This window comes from Lonchura striata, chromosome 3 (assembly GCF_046129695.1).
Source record: "Lonchura striata isolate bLonStr1 chromosome 3, bLonStr1.mat, whole genome shotgun sequence".
Lineage (NCBI taxonomy): Eukaryota > Metazoa > Chordata > Aves > Passeriformes > Estrildidae > Lonchura > Lonchura striata.
In genome coordinates this window covers 75,253,197-75,275,414 of record NC_134605.1, presented here as the reverse complement: position 1 = coordinate 75,275,414, position 22,218 = coordinate 75,253,197, and the positions used below count along the sequence as shown (strand labels likewise).

Sequence of the window (22,218 nt, the reverse complement as noted above, 5' to 3'; positions counted from 1 at the left end):
AGCGGCGCTGGCCCCGGCCCGGACCCGCCGCCGCGCCCGCCCGGCCGCGGCTTTTCGCTCCTTTTGCCGGGTTTAGCTTTTGTTCGTTCGAGTTTAACAACCGAGCCCGCAGGGGCGGCTCCTGGCCGCGGCTTTTCGCTCCTTTTGCCGGGTTTAGCTTTTGTTCGTTCGAGTTTAACAACCGAGCCCGCAGGGGCGGCTCCTGGCCGCGGCTTTTCGCTCCTTTTGCCGGGTTTAGCTTTTGTTCGTTCGAGTTTAACAACCGAGCCCGCAGGGGCGGCTCCTGGCCGCGGCTTTTCGTTCCTTTTGCCGGGTTTAGCTTTTGCTCGTTCGAGTTTAACAACCGAGCCCGCAGGGGCGGCTCCTGGCCGCGGCTTTTCGTTCCTTTTGCCGGGTTTAGCTTTTGTTCGTTCGAGTTTAACAACCGAGCCCGCAGGGGCGGCTCCTGGCCGCGGCGCGGCGCTGCGGGCGGAGGCCGGCGCCGCTCGCTGCCCGCCGCCGCCCGGCCGGGGCTGACGTGTCGCTGCGCCATGGCGGCGGCCTGGGAGGAGATCCGGCAGCTGGCGGCCGATTTCCAGCGGGCGCAGTTCGCCGAGGTAGCCCACAGGTGAGCCGGCACCGCCGCCTGCCGCCCCTTCCCCGGCGGCCCCCGGTGCGCGCACCCCGCGGGGCCCGGCCCGCCCGCTCCGCTGCCGTTCCCTGTGCCGCTGCTGGAGCTCCGCGTCCCCTGTGGGACCCCAGAGCACGGGAAGGCCCAGGGAAACGACTGAGTGTTTCACCCCTCGGTCTGCTTGACTAGTTGAGAGAACTTGCTGGGAAAACGTTGCCCAGAAGTTGTTTTTGTTAGAGAAAAATGAATCCGAAATGCGCAGAAGTAAATCAAAAGCGCACAGAAGTGTCATAGGCACGAATTCTTTAACTACAGGCGTTCCAAACTCACTAGCAGGAGCGCTGTCACAGCTGACAGGGCTGATAGCTGTCCAGGAGCCGAGTAAAAGTGTTGAGATAACCTGCTCGAGTGAAGCCATATGGATGATTTGGTGGGTGGTAAGCAGGATACAGACATTAATTTCTTTGCCTGAAAAAGTATATTCGCAAAGAGCTGCAAGCAATCTTCATTGTACTTCCTGTGTTTAGTGTATTTGAAACTTTAAAGGTAAACTTAGCAAGTACTTCCTTAGAATTAACCGCTGACTCCTTCTGCTTCTGAAAGATTGTCAGAACGGAACTGTATAGAAATTGTCACAAAGCTGATCGCAGAAAAGCAGCTGGAAGTAGTGCACACGCTTGATGGCAAGGAGTATGTCACTCCAGCACAGATTAGTAAGGAGATTCGTGATGAGCTTCATGTTTCTGGTGGTAAGTGTGGCATTTTCCTTCTTCCTTTGGATTTGGAAGTTAATTTTGAAGTCTACAGAAAGAATTTGACAGCTTTCAGTACCCTTAATCTTTCAGAAAAGGTCAGTTTGATTGATCCACACATTAATTCATCTGCTGCTCTTTTATTTTCAGATCTGTGTCAAGTTTTTAGATAAGCATTTCAAGATATACTATTTGGTTTATTTTTTACCCATGTGGAATATCTGACATAAAAATTCTATAAAAATCCTTTTTGAAGGAAATTTGGCGTTTTAATGCAGTTTAGTACTAAACTGTATTAGGCCAAGATGTTTGGCCTTGTCTTGGAATTTCAAAGTTATTCTCCTCTCACACCATTAGTGATAATAGTATTTGTAAGTTGTCATTGAGAAGTTCTTTTGATTTTGCCAATGTGAAGAGCCACTTGTATTGGAAGGTACGACTTAGATATATCTAAGGAAGCAAGTAAGGAAGTTCAGATAGCTTTTTGTCAATGGCTTTAATGAGCAGGCAGTGTATTGTACTTTGAGTTATTCTTAAGGATTAATTTCACAGTGTCATATGTTTAAAAAATTAACTTCTTATTATGTCCATACAGATTAGCCATTTTCTGACTGTTACCACAGGTTTGCCTCAGTTTGTGTTTTGCCATGGTGTATCATACTAGTGGGACAGCTTGGACTGAATTAAAATTTGCTGGGCTTTTTGTTAGTAGCATCATTCAAAAGTAGAAAGTTTTAGCAATCTCTAGGCACTCATGGATTAGTTTAATTGGTCTACAGAAAAAGAAATTTTATGCATAATGATCTGTACTTTATTCTAAATCTGTTCAAATATGTTTCATGTACTAAAAGTGTGTTTTAATTTTTCTTGAAGGTCGAGTTAACATTGTTGATTTACAACAGGTAACATTAGTAATAAAAACTTTATACTTCTTTCTTTTCTTCACTATGTATAGTGTGAATATGGAGTCCATTAGTTATACTCCAGCTAAATTATTTTGTTAAAGCAGAACAAATTTTATGAAGAGCTGGTAGCTCATGTCCAGGTAGTCCAGATTACTTAATCTGTCCATTTATTGCTTTATTGAAACCTCTCTACTTAGTGATAATCTAGGACTCCTGAAATCACTACTGATATATGCTGTTTTTGTTTATGAACTCTTTCTTTGTAAACTAAGGAGGGCAGAGAGAAAATAAATATGTTATCCATTTAAATTTAAAGGTGCAGGAGCATGCATAATTAACTTTGCATGCCTCTTTGAATCTACCCTCTTCCTTCATTATTCTTTGTCTCCACTAATCTTTGTCCTGCAGTAGTCTTCTTCTGGCTAATTTTTCCTTCAGGCTTGAACAAAATTACTTGGAAACAGAAAACCTTTCTGAAACCCAGTTTCCTATTTTATCTTACTGCTTTCTGGGTTTTTTTTTTAATTATTTAGGTTTATTTTAACCTTGTAACAGTTGCAAAGAGAGGTTTTTTCCCTAATGGATTGCTTCTTTAGTCCAAAACACAGATTAAGTGTGTTTGTATGCAGTAGTATAAAAAAATAAGAGCAGCTTTCCTCAAAACATAGGAATATGTAACTAATATCTCAATGTTTGAGAATTATTTTCAATTTAAAGTTCTGATAAGAGGTTTTGGTTTTTTTTTAGGTAATAAATGTGGACCTTCTGCACATTGAAAACAGAGCTAATGACATTGTTAAATCTGAAAAAGGTATTCAGCTTGTACTGGGACAGCTTATAAATGAGTGAGTACCTTCAGGAGAAATATGTATAATTCATACTGTGTTTATTTTTTAAAACACAGACTAAAAATAATGTCCAACTTTGTTGCTTCTGAAGTGAAATACATTTTTCTTGGCTGATCTTAGAGCTGCTACTTTTGGCAGGTGAGACCTATCTCAGCAAAACATCCAATGAATCCACGGTGTAAAGGCCCTATTGAACGTCCGTGTTCAGTGTCCTACATTTAAGAGGCTTCATTTCTCACCCAGTGTCTTTGTGTAGAGCAACCAGATCTCATTTGCTCTCTGGCTTTGCTGTCTGCCTCGGCTATTGACAAACCTTCTCCCTCTTGTTTTACCTGACAAGCCTAAGATGTTTGACCTAGTTTTTTCATGGCTTCCAGCACACTTAAAACCACTGAAGTAGTACTCTTACAGGGTTGTCCTTTTTATTGATTGAGCTTCAGGATCTGTTCTTGTCAAAGAATATGAAGTACCTGTCTCTCTTCAAATAGTTAAGACCTCTCTCACTTAGTTAAGGTGTTTCCCAATTTTCATCGACATGTTTTCCTCTTTCTCTTGCTTGAAGTTTTCATACAAGTAGATAGATGCCCCACCTTAATACTAGCTACCTGATTAGCAGGCTTTTTAAAAAAATATATACTTTTCACTTTTTACACATTTTCACTCACACTGTTCTCCTTTGTTCATTTAAATAACTTTTAGTTTATTTTTGAAAAGATGTAACAGAAAGAGGTATATTAAATGAGGTCAGTTATTCAGTATGTAATCTTGAGGCTGACTTTCAATGTCACACTTAACATGTTGTCTTCTTTTTTTCTTCTTTTTACTAAAGGAGTTATCTGGATCAATTAGCAGAAGAAATAAATGATAAACTACAGGAAACTGGCCAGGTGACAATTTCAGAACTCTGCAAGGCATACGACCTTCCAGGAGACTTCTTGATACAGGTGATGAAAGCCACCAACCTGGCAAATACAGGATTGGTTGTTCTTTCTTTATCTTTGCAATCCTTGGCCTGAAGTCACTATTTTGTACAAAATTAATACTAAGGTTAAATCCTAGTTTTTATGGTACATCTGCAAACTATACTTCAGTTTTCTGCAAAGTTTTCTGTCATTAGATACCCATATATCTGATGGAAGAAAGCATGCTTGGAGAAGCTCAATTCTTCTATTTACAGGCGTTATCCAGGCGTTTGGGCAGAATTATTCATGGACAACTAGACCAGGAAAACCATGGGGTGATTTTTACAGAAGCCTTTGTGTCCCGCCATCGAGCACGCATTCGTGGGCTCTTCACTGCGATTACTCGGTAAATTGCCATGCCTGCAACCACATATTAAAATATTTTTGCAACAAGTCTTTATGGGCCAGATTCACTTGTGATTGAAAAACAAAAGAAAGAAAAAGACCTATGGATAGATTTCCCTAAGTGTAGTTCAGTTCCTGGGACCAATTCTCAGTTACTTTAGACTCACTTGTTGGAAGTGGGGACTTTTCTTTTGAAAAACAAGGGAAGTACAACAATATACCCTATACAATATAAGTTAGTGTTTTGGCTGAAGAAAATGTTACTGTATAGTTCTTTTGTTACTTTGTGTAATATCTGTTCTCTTGTCACTCCACTGCTCCTTAGTCAGTTATATATTGATGTGGTCACTACATGTGATTAGAGATACGTTTTTCTTACTAAATCAATAACTTTGTGTCACTTCATAGGAATAGGAAAACTCAACAAAGCAGAAGTTTCCTTACAATAATTACATAGCTTTTGTGTTATCACTTCACAGAAATTCAGAATTAAACACTTGTAAGCTATTTTAAACATCAGTGTAGTACCCTGAGGCTATGTTAATCTATAGTAACCTCTGTCATTTCGGGATTGTCTACACCAGTTTCATATCATTAATTTATATTGCTTTGTTTTTCTTTTTTTTTTTTCCCGAAGGCCTACACCTGTAAGTAGCTTGATCACTCGGTATGGATTTCAAGAACATTTACTTTACTGTGAGTTTCATTCAAAATATTTTGTGTGTTTGTTAGGAAATCCATTCTTCTTTATTAAAACTGTGCTTTCAAAGAAGCTTTTTAGCACATAGCCTTAATTCTGAAATACAGAACAATGGGTTTCTCTTTAGTGTAGGAAGTATTAAACTCTTTGTGCTATCCGTAACTGAAGGGATGTTCTCTGTATGCAAAGCAATGAAAACATTTGTTGACGAGATACCTCTGGGGGCAGAATGATGCAAGAAGTACAGTACTTATTTATTCATCTCTTTCATTATTTGCCCTTAGCTACTGGCAGTTTTATCAGTGAAGCACACAAAATGGGACAGATTTTATGTAGCCAAATGGCATTAATTGCTCAGGATTTTATTTACTGACTTTTTCTGTGATCATGCAGGCTAAGCTTTTGTTATACTCTTAGTTAAATTACTTTGTATGCTGAGAGATAAAGCATATCCTTAAACTGTTTGCTTTTATTTTCCACAGTTCCTTTTCTAAATAGAAATGCATAAAGAATCCCTATTCAGCTGCTGAAATCTTTAGGCTCTACTTGTTTGTCACTTTGTATGCCCTCTCCTATCTCTCAAAAATGCTGCTTCAAGCATCATTAGTCTTCTGTGCTGCCTGACCAAGTGCTGCTGGTCTTTTAAAATCCTTTAATCTTTTTCTATCTCTTCTCATGAACCTTAATGCTTCTCTTGATTGAGTCTTTTTACTTTCAGGGCATTGCTCACTTAACTCCACTGTAGTATCTCTCTGCTTATCCTGTGTTCTCCACCACAGGCATATTCATTAAAAATTTAAATCTTAGCAGTTAAATAAAATCATATAAACACTCTACTTTTGCACGATCAATTTAAAATTTCCACCTTTTTTTTTCTTTTACGTGCCTTCCAAGTTGTCATAGATGGAAGAGAAAATCTATGAAACTGAATTATAATAATGTCTCAGTAGCCATCACATTTCAGTATTTGCTTACATCTATTTCAGATAACTCTTCCAAGTAAATCATCATGCTTTGATGATGTATAGTGTTAATTTGAGTTGAAATTCTGGTATTTTCCTGACACCAGTGAGCATCACAATAGGTAGATTGTAGACAATACTAGAAGTACTTCCAAGGGATTTATTTAGTGAGTTTGTTCATCCTTTTCTTTAGTTTTTCTTACTTTCTTTCATTAACACTGCAGTTTCTAAGTTTCAAAGAGCGTTTTATCTTTTTATTCACTGCCAGATTTTATTATGTCCATTTGCTGAGATACCATTTCCATTTCACAAATGTTGGAAACTTGAAAAAAACCTTTTAATGATGTTCCTTTTAACTTTTTATGCCTGTCACTGTTAGCAATGTGTTTAAAAGTAGTCTTCATCAATTTTCTGTCTCCTCTAGAATAAAAATGTAAGTTCAATGTAATATTTGTGTTATTTGCAAACAGCTAATTATTTAATCAATACTTGGGTTTAGACAAGATAAACGTTTTTCTGTGGTTCTTTCACATAGGTGTGCTGCAATTAATTTTAAGCTCTCATAAAAGTTACAATAAAAAGTTTAAAAAATGAGAAATTCTTAAAGGTAAAACAATAATTACAAAGCATAATGAAATCACAGATGTTATTAATTTCTGGACATTATGTTTCTGGTATAGAACTGACATTGAAGGACACTTACTATCTTTGTCAGACTTCAATGGAGACATAATAGGACCCTACAAGCTATTTGGTCACCTTTAAAAATAAATGAGAATTCATGTTAGTTCTACAGGGATCCTGTTGTTTTAAAACAAAATACTATCTAGACATAATTGTAGCAATGGTCTCTGAAATCACTGAGAGCACCTCCTATGCCCTGGACTTTTAGAACTGGCACTTGATAAAAGACAGAATTTAATTGATTTCTTAATTTCACCTCTTTTATTCTGACATCTTCTTTCTATAAAGAATAGATTTTTTTTCTTTCCCTTCATGAATATATTTTCCAATCAGTTTTTTGGAGTTCTAGGAAAGTCTTAATTATTTTTCCTAAAATCATTGAACAAAAAGAAGTTGAAATTGCAAACAGAGAGCCATTCTGTATTATCCGACAATTGCTTAGGTGGAATAGACACCTTGACTCTATTTTCTAGGGCAACTAAAATATTAGGAAGTATAAAATAATAATTTTATTTCCTGAATTGGTCTTAAAAGTTCCACTCTATTTGATGCAACTGAACCATGGCAGAACATGAATTTCTGGCTTGTTTTAAATTACATAAAGCTATATCTTGTTTAAATCAGTTTCTCTTTCTGCTGCATTTTTTTCAGTGTAAGTATTGTTCAGCTTTGCTAGTTGCAGTTGTGTTCAATAGTTGCTAGTTTATAGAAGCTCCTCTACACTGGGCATATCTGACAAAAACTATCATGATTTGCTCTGCACTGTTTCTTCTGGAACTGGGCTTTCAGGTAAACTTTCCTGGATAAGTGAGTTAAACCTCTGTGTGCTGTACTAAGCATGTTGAAGTGTTGATTGCTGCTTCTATTTAATAAGGAAGAAGCCTTGCCATGTAATACCATTTAATGTCTTGTTCCAGAGCAAAACTTGTCTTTTAATGAAATAGAAACAAACATAAACTTAGTCTTTAAAAAAGCCATCTGGCAAAGCTCTGGAAATCAGCAGAGTTAGCAGTTGATGTTACTGATTTTTTAAAATATATCTCTTGTATTACAAAAAGGCAGAAGCAGATCAAAGGAGGCTAATCAGATATTCCTATGCAACTTAAATGGATTTCAAAAATCTTATTTAGTATCGAGAAGTCTTAGGACTTTGGTGCTACCAGTTACCAATATGTTCTTTGTCAGCAGTATTTGTGAGTTTTCAAGAGGTTATTATTGGCAACTGTGTTATGCAGTTTAGGTCAAACTTTTCATGTCATTTTCTGCGTTCAGATCTTTTTTTTTTCCATTTTGGTTAACATGCAAGCAGTGAAATCAAATAGAAATTATTAATAAAATGCCAGTATATTTTACTCTTCTGTCCAGAGAGAGATTCTTCTATGTCTGCATTTTTTAAATTAAAAGCTAAAAGTGACCAGGTATATGTTCAATAAAAATGTTTTGATCCTGCCATTTTGGCTCACTGTTTGGAAACATTGTCTGATTTCCAGAGCTTTTGTGAAGAAATTCTCTCAAGTGTTAAAAATAATAGATAGAGCTTGGCAATGTTTCACTAGAACAAACACAAACTGATTGGTGGAAAGAAAGAAGAAACAATCCAGGGAAAATAATTACTATCTTTTGATTGATGGATACACTAACTTAGGAAACATTTCTTCATTTCTTTTCCTTTTGTAGCTTTGCTAGAAGAACTTGTTAATGCTGGTCGTCTAAAAGGCACCGTGGTTGGTGGGAGACAGGATAAGGCTGTGTTTGTTCCAGACATCTATTCCAGAACACAGAACAAATGGGTGGATTCCTTTTTCAAGCAGAATGGTTACTTAGGTAATTAATCTATATTCCTAGAGATAAAATAGCTTTCTAAAACTAGTGCAGGTAATTGGTCTTACCCTAATATAGCTAGTGCTTAGGGTGAAGCCTTACAAGAAGAAGTGGAAATCAATGCAGTGGCTGATACTCCTTTGCTGAAAGACCATCTTGCTCATAATGATGTCTGTTTCTTTATCACAATTTCAGCAGAGGGGACCATACTGCTAAACAGTAACTATTTCTCACAAACAATTATAAATGCTGTTTTTGTTACTGCTCTGAGGACATTGTTTAGCCTGTTCATTGTAAATTTTTCAGACCATTGTGGCTGGAGTTTCAGGCCAAATGTCCAGATTACAACCAAACTTTGCTAATAGTCCAAACATGCAGTGCTCAGGAATAATTTTTTTCCAAACTAATAGCTATAGAACTGGAATGAGTAGCACTAGTGTCCTGATTTTAATCCAGACAATTCTATCTAACTTCAAGCTGCGTGATGCTGGATTATGGTGTTTTGAAATGCCACAAGCTGTGGGAAAATGTGGATCTGAATAAAGAGAGGAATGTCCCCTTATGGTCCCAAAGGGCCAAGCCCTAATTAGCAGTTACTCTTGAAGATTGAAAAGGTTCACATTAACTTAAAATGACAGTATTGTTTCTGTGATACTGCTTGACTGTCTAGAGTGTCTGACAGTCTTTGAATGTTTTCCCCATATCTTAAGTATAAACTGCTAAATAGTTGAAAACAAAACACTGTATGTATTGTAAATATTTTTCATGCTATATTAGAATACTTTGCAAAGATATGACTGCAAATATAAACTTCATGGTATAAGAATCCAAAAAAAAAAAAAACTATTTTCTAAACTCAGATCAAAGTCACATCCATGATTTAATCTTCTATTAACAACATTTAGATGTAGCTTGTACTGAACTAAGTTTTAGGTCAGCATTTGCTTAAGGCTGCATTTACTTGTGTAAAAATATGTGTAACTCTTCATTTCCTGCTTTCAAAATAAAGGCATCCCATAAGATCTTTTATGTATATGAAAGAACTAAATAAAAGGTATCTAACTATTTTATAGAATTTGATGCATTGTCTAGACTTGGCATCCCTGACCCAGCAGGCTACATTAGAAAAAGATACAAGTCGGCACAGCTCTTATTTCTGAGAGCAGCTTGTGTTGGTCAAGAAATTGTGGATCAAGTTGAAGCCTCTGTGGAGGAAGCCATCAGCTCTGGAAACTGGATAGATGTAGCAGTAAGCAATCCTTTCAGTTGTTGTTGGATTTATTTTTTTTTTCTTACTTTTGTGTCAAATGATACTTTATTGAAACTACACATATGTGTAATGAAATTCTGTGTTGTCGAAGAAGAAAATTCAGTATAATTAAAATAACAAAAGACCATTATTTGCCTTTGATCTGAACAAAAACAGGAAGGACATACTGGCATTCAACTAACTTTCATTTAATTTCAACACTATTGCATTTGTCTGCTAGAAAGCAATATATTTCTGTTGGGCTTTTTTTTTTTTTTTTTGAGAAGATGCCTAAACTAAATGCTTACAACACTTGGTGAGCAGAGGGATCTTAGCCACTTACTTTTTCCTATGTCCTGATTTTAGGTCTTATAGCACTGCCTTTGTTGCTCTTTAAGTATTGTTCTGTGTTTGGTGTTGCTTTGTAGCTGTTGAGCTTCATTTTTAAGAAGTTGCCATGCATTTGCTCAGAGGCAACACATATTTCTAGAGCAATGTGGATTTGCCATGTTAGATTTAAAATAGTGTGAACTCTTAAATTATAGCTTAATTTGAAAGGCACAATGCTTTCTAAGTAGTTAGCAGATGTCAAAAGGCCTGTGTCTATTCTGATTATCCACTTACTAGGCTGTTGTATTTTAATTTTCTTTACCCTAGACTCTTCTGCCCAGCTCATTGTCAGTAGAAGATGTTGGGATTTTGCTCCAGCAAGTGATGAGATCTTTAAACAAAAGCTCTTCAGGTTTAGTCTTCAATGACACCATTGCAGTCAGTGAGAAATTTCTAAGCAGCTGTGCCGACCTTTTTTCTGATCTGATGCAGCAGAAAGCAGAAAAGGTACAGTAGGTTTTTTATTGGTCAAGATGTAGTGCATATTGAGAGAGTAAAGCTCATAGGACTTAGCAGTCATTGTTATGGTTTCTGTACATCTCATCTGAACTACAACTAGAGAAGAAGCAAGACAAATGAACAACAGGTTTCTATATTTAATAGGTATAATTGATATTGTGGTGCACTGAGGAAGTCCAGTCTTATGAGTTGCACTTGGAAAACATGATGTTTGATTCGTGTACTTGAAAATGGCCATATGGCTTAAACGTTTCTTCCATTGCTGTGTGTATCTTTTTGCTATGATGTGCATGTTCTTCATTTTAGGAAATTAAAAACAACCCTGTTAATTTAATCACTGAAGAAGATTTAAAACAGGCTTCTTGTTTAGAGAACCCATATGCTAATAAAAAAGACAAAAAGGATGAAAGAAGAAAAAAGGCAACAGGTAAAATATCAGTATTCAGCTTAAGCTAAAAAAAACCAAACCAAAACAAACTTGTTTTATCTTTGAAATACTCTAGTATAAAGTTAGTATATTTTTTAGTCCATTACCTGCTTCCAGTCCATTGCTTAAGATATTTAAGAAATAATCCAGCCACTTACCATTATACTCTGCATGTGCATACATCTCAGCTATGCCCATGAGAACAATTTCAGACTTAGAAATGCAGAGGAAGTACTATAAAAGTCTCTTGAGTTAGTTCAACACAAGGTAACTGTTTTTAGTAGCAAGAAATACTGTGTTCATTTATTATTTTATACAGTATGATCACATAAGTCTGAATAAAACCAGTATTAGCTCAGGGACCTCTGAACCATGTTGTATTGCACAGTATAGATAAAATTTTAGTCTCCATTTCTCAGGGGCCCAGGAAAATTAATATGTTTCTTATTATTAGTCTTGAGATGTTAATTCCAAAGTAACTTTGTCTAAATTGAGAATGAATTTTTGGGGTTTTGTTTTAAAGAATACTTGTAATTTTTTCTGAGAAAACCATGCCATAGAATTTTCTGCTTTTTTCACATGTAAGAGTTACTTGGAGATTAAGACAGTTTACTTTGAGGTATATTGTCAACCAAATTATTCCCAAACCTTACTCCATTTGTGTGGTGACTGTTCGGAATAGATTTCAGTTGAACAAACAATAAAAATGTGTGGATTTAACCCTTTGAAATCTTTCTGATTTTTAAAACCATATTCAGTCTGAAGACTGTGAATCCCAAAAACTTTATGGGGCTCTCGTGCTACTGCAGCACAGCTGAGCAATCTTATGTTGAACTCACTTCCAGAGTGTTGCTGTACTACTGAAAGTAAGAGAATTAGAGCACTGATACATCTGGCTTGATTGAATATACTCATCTGCAAAGTAGAATGTTCTACTTTTTAAAAAAAGAGCATGAGTAGGCCTGAGTTGACATGGAAATTAAACTTATTCTTACCACAAGAGATGGCAGATTTTTCTAGGCCATAGCTAAGGTAGAGAAGCATGGCTCTTTAAATGAACTATCATAATAGAAAGACTTTGGTTTCCAGCCCTCTGAGGAGTGAGACTACTGAGCCTGTACTATGTGTCTAGACAAATTCATAACCACAGGTAACATGCTGTACCATCAGCAAGCACTACCTTGAAATGTTTTATTATGGACTGTTATGTGCATTACCTAAAAACACCCCAACATAAAAATTTTATGTAATGTAATTACTGTAAGCAATCACATTTCAAATAAGTTTGTGAAAAGCACTATTTTTTTTTTTTTGGCTGTTCCTGCAAAGTAATGCTTAAAAATCCATCTATGACATGTAACAGATGCAGTTAGCTTTTTAAGTAAGAGCACTATGTCTTTGTGTTTCCTTTTCTTAAAAAATATAGTTACATAATGTATTTACTTGAAACATTAAACCATATTTAAATGGAAAAAACACCGACTTTCTCAAGGCATAGTGTACATACGTATGGCACCATGGAGTCTAAATTTCTTCCAAAGGAAAAAATAACAGAAGAGGCTGTGCAAAAGGGAACAAAGAGCAGAACAGCTTGCCTTGGTGGAGAGGGACTGTATAGCAAGTTGAGATTCTGTCTGCAGGTGCATACATTGATTGAAGGACTTCTGAACAAAGTAATTTGTTACATGTATCAGAACTGGAACATCCGGTTGCTCTGTAGTCATCTAGGAAAAGTCAAAAAAGATTGAGTGCTCTAGTTAATTGAATGTGTGCTTCCAATATTTTGTGTAAATAGGTATATTTATGTATATAGTGTAGGATTCTTTCTCTGCAAATTCACAGTTACCTTATCTAAAATAATTTTTATACACTTAGTTACTTAGCATCATTGAATAAAAATGCTAAATGCTTACTAAGATGCTATTTTCAGCTGACAGAAAATCCTCCACTACATTGTAGACTCTGGTATCTCATCTGTTTTTAGCTGAAGCAAGATACCGCTCTTTTTTTTCTTTCTTTTTTGTGCATTTTTCTTTATGTGCATTTGATATTAGTGTTCATATTTATTAATAACATTAGCTTTAACAAAGCTTTGCCTTGGTTGCTTTTTTTCTTAAGAATGAAACTTATGGCCCTGAGTGTCTGAAATATGTGTTCTAAGTTGTGTTTAGAATCAGGTTGTGGTTTTCAATCCATCATTAACAAGTAACATAGATAAATGACCATGGTATTGTAAACTTTTTAAGTGCTACAACTTTCCTGTGTACTAAGCAAGTAATTCCCCACCAGAGGGCAGTGGAAGCGTGAGAGGCGGAGGTGGTGGGAATGCCAGAGAGATAAAGATTAAGAAAACCAAGAAGAAAGGAAGAAAGGATGCTGACAGTGATGAAGAGTCACAAGGGACTGCCACAGGTTTGTCATTTTATTTTAGGCACTGTCTATTCCTATCTATTCAACATGGTTTTACTATTTGCTTTTTTTTCTACATGTCTGTTCTTCCCCCAATGTTTAGATAAGGTCAGCTAAAATGTCAAGAAAATTAGAACACTATCTAGTTAAAACTGTATTTATGGGTCTGATGTTGCTATTTAAATGAAATGGACATTAAATGTTGACTGAACAGTATAACTTAGTCTTTAAAAAAGAAATTTAAGTCAAGGAAATAATACATTTTATATTTTTTATTTTATTTTATGTAGGAAATGCTGTAGATTTGCACTTTATTTTGTAACACCTGCTGCATAGTGTGTGATAAATGAATGGCCTAAATTAACAAATCATAGCAATCAAACAGTTTTTTTCTATACAGGAATAAAATATACAGTCAAAACTAATGTTTTGATGATTTTAATATCACTCCTTATTGGTGCCTATTTCCCTACCTTCACTATTAAAAAGAGCATGAATGCTTTGCTAAGTAAAAGCCAGCATTGTTAGATTTAGAACAAACAGTGGTTGCAAATGAAGCAATTGTATTCTTTGTTTTGTTCAATGGAGAACCAGAAATGTGTGCTTCCATTTTATATGTAGGGTCCAGACTTTAAATACTGGCTGAAAAATACTTTGAAACATGATATTTGACATGTAAAGTATAGTAGTAGTAATTTTGTTTGATACTGCTCTGTCAGAGTACTGTAATTCACATATAAATGTAATTATTTTTCAGGACTACTCAGTTATTGAGTTAAGCAATGTTCAGTCGCTTTTCGTTTTTGGTGTAGGCTTTCTGTTTTGCCCTTATTGCTGCTTGTATTGCTGTATTATAATCAATAGCTTGAACCACGATCTCAAGGTAAACTCAGATGAAACCATTGAAATGTAAATAAGATCCTTTCTAAAATCTGATTTAGCCTCCCATTTCACTTGTTTATAAACGTTGTATGTCTGTTACTGCTGTGGCACAACAAGGAACATCATTGATCTCCCTACTTAAACACACAATAAGCCTGTTTTAAGGTGCATCTGGAACATGTCCTTTTCTGGTTCTCTGTCTGATCTGATTCTTATATGTAAAAATTCTACAGCCCCCAGGAAAAATTCATGTTTTGTGCAAAACCTAAATACAGATGCACTAAATCGTATGCATGTAAGTTGCTCTTCTTACTGAAACACCTTTTCTGGTTTAATTTATCATGTTTCAGATTTTATACTGTAACCTCAATAACTGTGTTTCATGGCTGTGTACCTTACTAAATGGACTTTAAAAAAATTAAAATAGCGTTGTGAAATCCTTCAAGTAAGAACACTATTCAGTTTTGGCACTTTTGATTCTACTTGATCTTGGCATTATGGTTTCAAGAGTAATGGGCTAAGCAGACTGAAAAAAAGTGTCACAAAAATGTATATCCTCATACACTACTTCAGTTGTCTATTACAGAAACTTCCAAGTGATCAAAAGAGAAATTCTGTCAGTTTTTCATATGTGTAAAATTCAACTGTCATATATAATCATCCCAGTTTTTCCAGTGTTGAAAAGCATTTCTTCTATGGTGTTTGGACTTTGAGGCTTTCCAGTGTCTTGTGCCACAGAGTAATTGCAGCAATACTAAATGGAATATTTTCTCAGTAAGTGTTGTTTATGGCCACTACAGGTAGGAGTAAGAAGCTGGAGTTCTCTTTCATGTCTCAAGAGGAAATTGAGGACGTTTTAAAGACCCGCATGCAGGATTGCCCTGAAGAGCTTATTACAGAAATTGCTGAACATCTAAGAAGGTAATTTCAATAATTTAGCTGGAGTTAGAAATTTCGTGATTCACTTCAGATGAATCTACACTTCAGTCTGTTTTCTTGCTTAGAAAAGAGGGCCTTATTGATAGATGTGAACCACAATATTCTTTTTCTGTACAGCTCCATGTTACACATCTTATGTATTAGAAAGCTGTGCTAACACAGAATGTGCTTCTGCTTAACAGTACATGGTCCTGCAAGCTCATTTTCAGCTTCATGGGTGTATTTCCACCCTCTTACACTGATCCATGCTGAGGTTTCACTTGTCCCATCTTCTGGACAGCCTTTGGTATATGTTCATGTTTCCTGGCATCTGTGTCTCTACTGGTACCCAAGAGAGCTGAGTAGTAAGTTATGTCAGCAAGCTGAGCTATGCAAAAATTACTAACATCTTCTAAAAGATGTTCCATACCAGAGTGAATGTGAATATATATGTTCAGAGAAAAAGGAACATATATTCTATATACATACAGTCTTCCTTAATAGCCAAGCTTGAATAAACCTGGAGTGCCATAGTAACTGCATCTTTAGAAATTTGTCCAGAGGCCCCTGAAGGTTTGTGAATAGCATTGCTTCAGGAAATCCTTTCTTCTTTCACCTTATTTCTATTGCGGAGTTGTGAAGAGTTCAAACCTTGGCATACATTTGCATACCATACATAGTATAACATTACAGCATCTGCCATTAAGTATATTTTAATTTTCTGATAGGGGTTTTCTCTGATTTCCATAATTTGCTTTTTGTTTATCTCACCATTCTGTAGCATTCATGTCCCCGTCATTTACTATATAATGAGGTTGTCTTCTCTGTGTCTGATATATTTGGGAAAACCTTGTACAATTTCAGACTTTGCTCAGTGTTTTCCCCTTTCTTCTTTCCTGTTTTAAGACCTTTGACAAAAACTTACCAGGAAGTTGTGCGTTCCGTTTTTACATCTTCAACATCTTCCTCTGGAGCCAACAGAAGACAGGCTATGAAGGACTTGCAGGAGGAATTCTCAAACCTGTACAACAACATTCGGTTATTTGAAAAGGGAGCAAAGCATTTCACAGGTACAAAATACATACTTTGAAAAATGATTATGCTCCTTCAAGGTTGTTAAATTTATTCCAGAATCTACATTAAAGTTCAGACAGGAGCAAGAGTTTAAAAAGGAAAGTATAGAAAGAAAAAACTAGAGATGAGTTTAGTATGCCTAGTAGTGCCTTTATGCTGAAGTGCATAGCTTTGCACAGTAATTGAAATGCATCTTCTTTATTTCATAGCCATATTCTATCTTATGTCAAGGTAACCGTGTTCTTGTCTTTCCTTCCCAAGTGTTTACATTCCTTCCAATTTTCACTGTCCTGATGGAAAAAAAGGAAAATATTAGTAAGCTCATTTTATTCTGTCAGCTGTGCCACTAATGAAAAAATTGAATACCACCTGATTCTAAGAAGCTGCTGTTAATACCTCAAAGGTTTGATACTGAAAGGAGCTGCTGCTTGAGGATAGTCTTGTCAGGTTTGTTTTGCAGGGGGTTATTTTGTAAGGTGTGACAGAAAATTTAGCATTAGGAAAATACTGTAGACATTTCCAAGATTCTCTGCTGTATTCAGCTTTCTCCTGGAATTTTCCCTGTGGAAATCTTCTAGCAGAAGGAAACACTAGCAAAACAACCTGATATTCCTGTATTTTGTAATTTATAGAATTATTTCCCATTAGTTTTTGTTCTTGGACATGTATTCTATAGCCTCTTTTTTTTTTCAAATTCTAGTATTTCAGTCTTAAAGCCCCATGGCTGTTCTTCTAATTAACTGCTTGTCCTGTAGAATTTTCCTTTGTATACTCTTGACTTGATCAATAGCAGTGGTTCAGGAGGATTGTACAGGGTTGTTTACTGCTTATACAGATACATCTTTGAAATACTAGCAATACATTAAAATGTTCTTACAGACCTGAAAGCTTTTTCACAGACATTTTTCACTGAACAACATTCCATAAGAATGTAACAGCACATGAAGGATGTTATCTTCATGTATCCATATAACTTTCTCATAGTACTCGTGGTTGATAGAGTCCATGGGTTGGAAGGTGCTGTGATGACATCATAGGAATCAGATAACTATAATAAGTTACTTTGATCACTTATTTGTTTTAACAGATGATACTCAGACTAACCTTGCCAAACACCTGTTGAAGACTCTGTGTACAGACATTACAAATCTGGTTTTCAACTTCTTGGCATCTGAGTCAATGATGACAACAGAAAATTACTCTACAATCACAAATGAGGTACAGAAATAATAGTTGCTTTCTAACGGTCTCAAGTAGATCAGTGATGTTTGTTCAATAAGTAATTGCTTCACTTGAAATATGCCTGCATCTAAAAAGATTATTAATATTACAGATTATTTCCATTCTTGTTCCATACAGGGCAGAATCAAGATTTTAGGTAAACTGCCAGAAGATACCAAAGGTCCTTTAACTAAACTGCATACTTCTCTGAATGGCAAGGTAAAAATCAAGTTCAGATTTTCTGGTTTGCTGATATAATGCTAATAAATAGCTGACACACATAGAGTAGTACATAACCACTGCAGCTGTGAAGGTTGAAGGTAAAATAATCTTCTGTATTTTTGCAAGGCAGTGAGAGAAAGTGTGTTTTTGTATCTGTGAATTTTCAGAGATGAAAAGGTGATCTTACATTTTGATTCTGATAGTCACCTTTGGCTCCTTGCTGCTGTATGGAATTCAGTGTGCCTTCTATGGGCAGGTGAGAAGAGTGAAAACTGAGCAAGACTCTCCAGTAGTTGGCGTTTCTTGTGTTTTGTTCCCAGAGTTCTTGCTTGTTCTCCCATGTATTTCTTACCTAGTAAAATTATGGATATTAAAAAAAAAACCTCAGAAGTTCAGATTATGGCAGTGTAGGCACAAGGAGAGTTATTTATTAATTTTTTTATGCAAAAGGCCATACTGATGTGTTTATTAATAAATATATATGTAAATAATTGTAGAACATGTATTCCTTTTTAATTTTATTTACATGACTAATTAATTACAGTGTGGGTTAGTATTTAAGTATATGAACTTTTGTAAGATAAACAAAGATAATTTCTAGTAAATATGTTTCTTTTTTCTTCTATAGTTCTAGTGTATTCAGTCATCTTTTGTGTGATTAATTGTGAACAATAATTAAACCTGTTTATAGTTGCAAACACAGATTAAATATTTCTAATATTTTTAATAGAGTATAGAAGATTTTCTTTCATGCCTTGACTCTGCAGTGGATATTTGTGGTGTTATGGTGAAAAAAGGAGACAAAAAGAAGGAAAGGTACCTTATTTTTTTTATTCTATGAAATGTGGCTATAGTGCTGCACAAACATGGAATGGTTAGTATGGGAGCAGTCATACTCAGTGGGTGAGAGGCAGTCCTTCTTTCCAAACCGCTTAACTGAAAAATAGAAAGTCAAGCAGTTTTAGATCCATGGTAGGAGAAGAGGAGAATTCAGATTTAGCTAATTTTGTTGGCTCGCTATTTTTCTGTAATATAAATTCCCTAGGGGTCTTTCAAAATCTGAGCTATGGCAGTGATAGTTTTTTGGTTTGTTTTTTTTTTCAATTAACGTTTTGGAATTCCATGTAAACAAATGGTCAGAGGAGAAAATTAAAATTAATTTATGTTAAGTAAGTTTTAGCATCTATGATTCAACTACTATGTGATAAAATCATATAATCATATTTTTGTTTAATATATTCTTGTTCCTTAGGCAAGTCCTGTTTCAGCATAGACAAGCTTTGATTGAACAGCTCAAAGTCACAGAAGATCCAGCTCTTGTTCTGCACCTGACATCAGTATTGTTATTTCAGTTTTCAACTCACTGCATGCTTCATGCACCAGGAAGATCAGTACCACAGATCATTAACTTCCTAAGTGGCAAGATCCCAGAGGTATTCATTTCTAGCTTTTTAAGAGGAAATTACCTTTTTTCTATGACAGAGCATGAAAGTTGTGCCTTACATTGTTTTTGTTGCATAAACCTGACCTGGATTTCATGGCTAAACATTACTTTATGTGCAGAATATACAGTTCCTCTGATCTGTACTGAATTACCAATCATTATTAGGCCTTAGAGCTGTTTTATGGTTCAGTCATTCTTGGGGAATGTTATGATCCTTACAACTGAACATTTTTACACCTTTTCTCTGATCTAGAGCATGGTTGCTTTTTAAATTTTTCCTAATCCAGTTTTAAAGAAAAATGTACCTCTTCAAGAGCAAATACATTGAAATTCTGTATTTCATACTGCTGAAACTGATGATGTTTACTAACTGCAATGCTTTCATGCTTCAATGGCTTATTGTCCTGTTTTTGCAGCACTTGCATGCACTTTCAGTTTTCTGCCTCTTTGAATGTCTCTTGGAATCCAGGTTGTCAAATACTTCATTAGAAATATATTTCTGTATCATTAACTCTCTTTACCCAATATGGGGTGATGCTATTTAAATAAATTACATCTTTAATTATAGGTCTGTCTACCTTTTATGTAACATTGATATCCCCTGGGTTTGTTCTCGTTTTTTGCCCTCAGGATCAGTATTTGCTGATAGCCAAATACCATGGATTAGTGGTGAAACAATTGACCAGCCAGACTAAGAAAACTGAACACGGAGAGAGTGACACAAAAGATAACATGGAAGAGGAGGAAGGAGCAGAAAACATTCGAAAAGAGCTCCAGGAATTAACTACCTCTATCAAAGATGTTGTTCTCAGACCTAGAAAATTTTCTGTAACAGAGGAATAAAACTGTTATTCAGTGCATTCACCTCCATGATAGAGTCAGACTTTATTTTCTTTTATACTGAAAGAAAGGGACAACAGAAAATGCTTGATAGATTTTAAATTTGGCCTCTAGCAGTTTGCAAATCACAGCCAGGGAACACAGTTGCTGGGTGATAGTAGCAAATGTAATTTTGTTACTTCTACAGCGTACTTTTAACACACATTAATGTAGACATGGCAGAACACGGTTGTGGATGCTTTGGGTACAAAATCAGTGGGTTTTTATTGGCATCCTCATGTGAAACCTCAAGAAATTATTTTTCAAATAACAGTGTATTTCTTTCCATACACACACAGGCTGATAGTTTTACTTCTCTGATTTGGATTTGTTGTGAGAAAGGATTGCATATAGACTTGTCTATCTTGATTTCAAATACTAGTTTTAAAACATACTCTGATACATAGCAGCACAGCAGCAAAGGCCTTTACTCTGGTATCATTAGTGGATGTTTTCAGTTTCTGTTCATTGGTCTGCAACAGTAAAAACAATTTGAGTATGAGTGGATATTGATAAACTTCAGGGAAGTGACCCACTACTAGTGTGAGTTTCATGAACATTCAAGTTCATGAACATCAGCACACTGATACTGTGTGATATTCTGCTAATGTCTGAAATAGCTGTTCATTTAAAACTTTTAATTCAGAAAAGGTGACTCTCTTTTGCATTGGCATTTTGGGAGCAGATAAATCCTGTTACACTTGCCATACTGTACATGCCATGTGTTTATTCAGCAGACTTCTTGATTGTTTAGTCCACTTCCCATAGCAGATAATAATATTTGCTTTCTGTCAGCTGTTGAAAGAATTTGTGGTGTTGTTTATCCTGAGTTTTTTGAAAATTATTCAGTTCATGATCTTTCTACATAAACTTCATAGACAGAAATATAGCTTCTCTCAAGTTTTTTGTGAGCCTTATTTTTACATGAACAGTACTTTATGTCTTCAGGAAAATACAAAAAATGTGAAAAACTGATTTCTTTCACTATTAATGCCATAATTCTTGTATGGCAGATATACTTCTAAATTTATTTTTAAGAGATGATTTTCAAAATAAAATCCTCAAAATATCTAAATTCTATTACTTCAGTAATACCCATTGATTTCATGTATGTAGTGTTGTGAGGGGGTTTGCATAACATCAAAGTTGAGTAATAAGAGATGAAAAACTCCTTTCACTAAAAATGTCATTCACCCATCCTTGCCAAAATTAGTGCTCAAAGAGAGCAAATTTTGTGCAGATTTTGCTCCATTCAAGTTTTCTGTTTTCAACAACTCATATTCTTGTGAGCTTAATCATAAACATATCCAAGCCTGAAATTGAAACAACTGGAAGTTAAAGAGGCCAGGTATGGAACCCCAGTAACAGAGTAACAAATGTTATGGTAATTTTGGTGATGTAAACAATATAATTTTATACATATTTAAAAGGCATTAATGTTTTACAATGTTCATGCCAATGCTGATCTTTTATCAGCCATGAGGCAAGAACAGTTTGGAATTTTAAGGCAGAAGCAAAGGTAGTTGTTTCTCTTTCCTTGGCGGGAGGTTATAACAGCTGAAAGTAAAAGACAGTGGGGAATAAAAGACAGCAAATATTCAGGTTGTTGAACTTTGTTTAAGAAATAGTTTGTATACCAGGAATAAGTTTGATTTCATGTTATTTAGCCAGAATAATTAATAAGTTCCAATAATTGAATGTAAACAATTTTATATGATGTTGAGCTCTTTTGTAAATAATATGCTATATGAAAGTCTGTATGCAAGTAAGAAATTATTTTAATAACATTAAATTATGAAGTGTTTGAAGAGCATTCTGTTGACTTCAGCAGTGTTTGATCATCTTGCAACTTGCAGCTTTCAAACAGCAATAGGTCATATGCACTGTTAGACTTAACACATGGTTCTGAGTGTCCCTGTATTTCTGTTTGATACAGTTTTATGCTGATATGATAATGAACTTACTACAGAAATCACTTCATCATGTGTTCAATTTGCTATATTCCAGCCTATGTTATAAGAAGGAATAAAAAAATAGATTCTTTGAAGTAGATAC

The 22,218-nt window shown here is 35.6% G+C and overlaps 1 protein-coding gene across 2 annotated transcripts; it reads left to right on the top strand.

The window, feature by feature from the left end:
• The first annotated feature begins 481 nt into the window (after positions 1–481).
• Positions 482–21,976, top strand: UFL1 (UFM1 specific ligase 1). 2 transcript variants are annotated; one of them, XM_021545219.1, is made up of 19 exons: positions 482–607; positions 1,214–1,359; positions 2,236–2,264; positions 3,015–3,112; positions 3,945–4,059; positions 4,293–4,423; positions 5,060–5,118; positions 8,446–8,592; positions 9,663–9,838; positions 10,496–10,675; positions 10,994–11,114; positions 13,404–13,526; positions 15,206–15,326; positions 16,230–16,393; positions 17,485–17,615; positions 17,757–17,837; positions 18,571–18,656; positions 19,093–19,273; positions 19,915–21,976. In XM_021545219.1, the coding sequence occupies exons 1-19, from the start codon at positions 531–533 to the stop codon at positions 20,125–20,127; spliced, it is 2,379 nt and encodes a 792-aa protein (XP_021400894.1). In that variant the 5' UTR covers positions 482–530; the 3' UTR covers positions 20,128–21,976. The 2 variants fall into 2 exon arrangements, with proteins under 2 accessions (XP_021400894.1, XP_021400902.1); XM_021545227.1 differs by lacking the exons at positions 482–607; positions 2,236–2,264 and having other exon boundaries at positions 1,266–1,359.
• Positions 21,977–22,218: the final 242 nt, after the last annotated feature.

Coding starts and splice junctions, on each gene's coding strand:
- UFL1 (XM_021545219.1), top strand. CDS start 531: ATGGCGGCGGCCTGGGAGGAGATCCGGCAGCTGGCGGCCGATTTCCAG. Junction 9,839..10,495: donor GAAACTGGATAGATGTAGCA/GTAAGCAATCCT, acceptor TCTTTACCCTAG/ACTCTTCTGCCCAGCTCATT. Junction 16,394..17,484: donor GGGAGCAAAGCATTTCACAG/GTACAAAATACA, acceptor TTGTTTTAACAG/ATGATACTCAGACTAACCTT.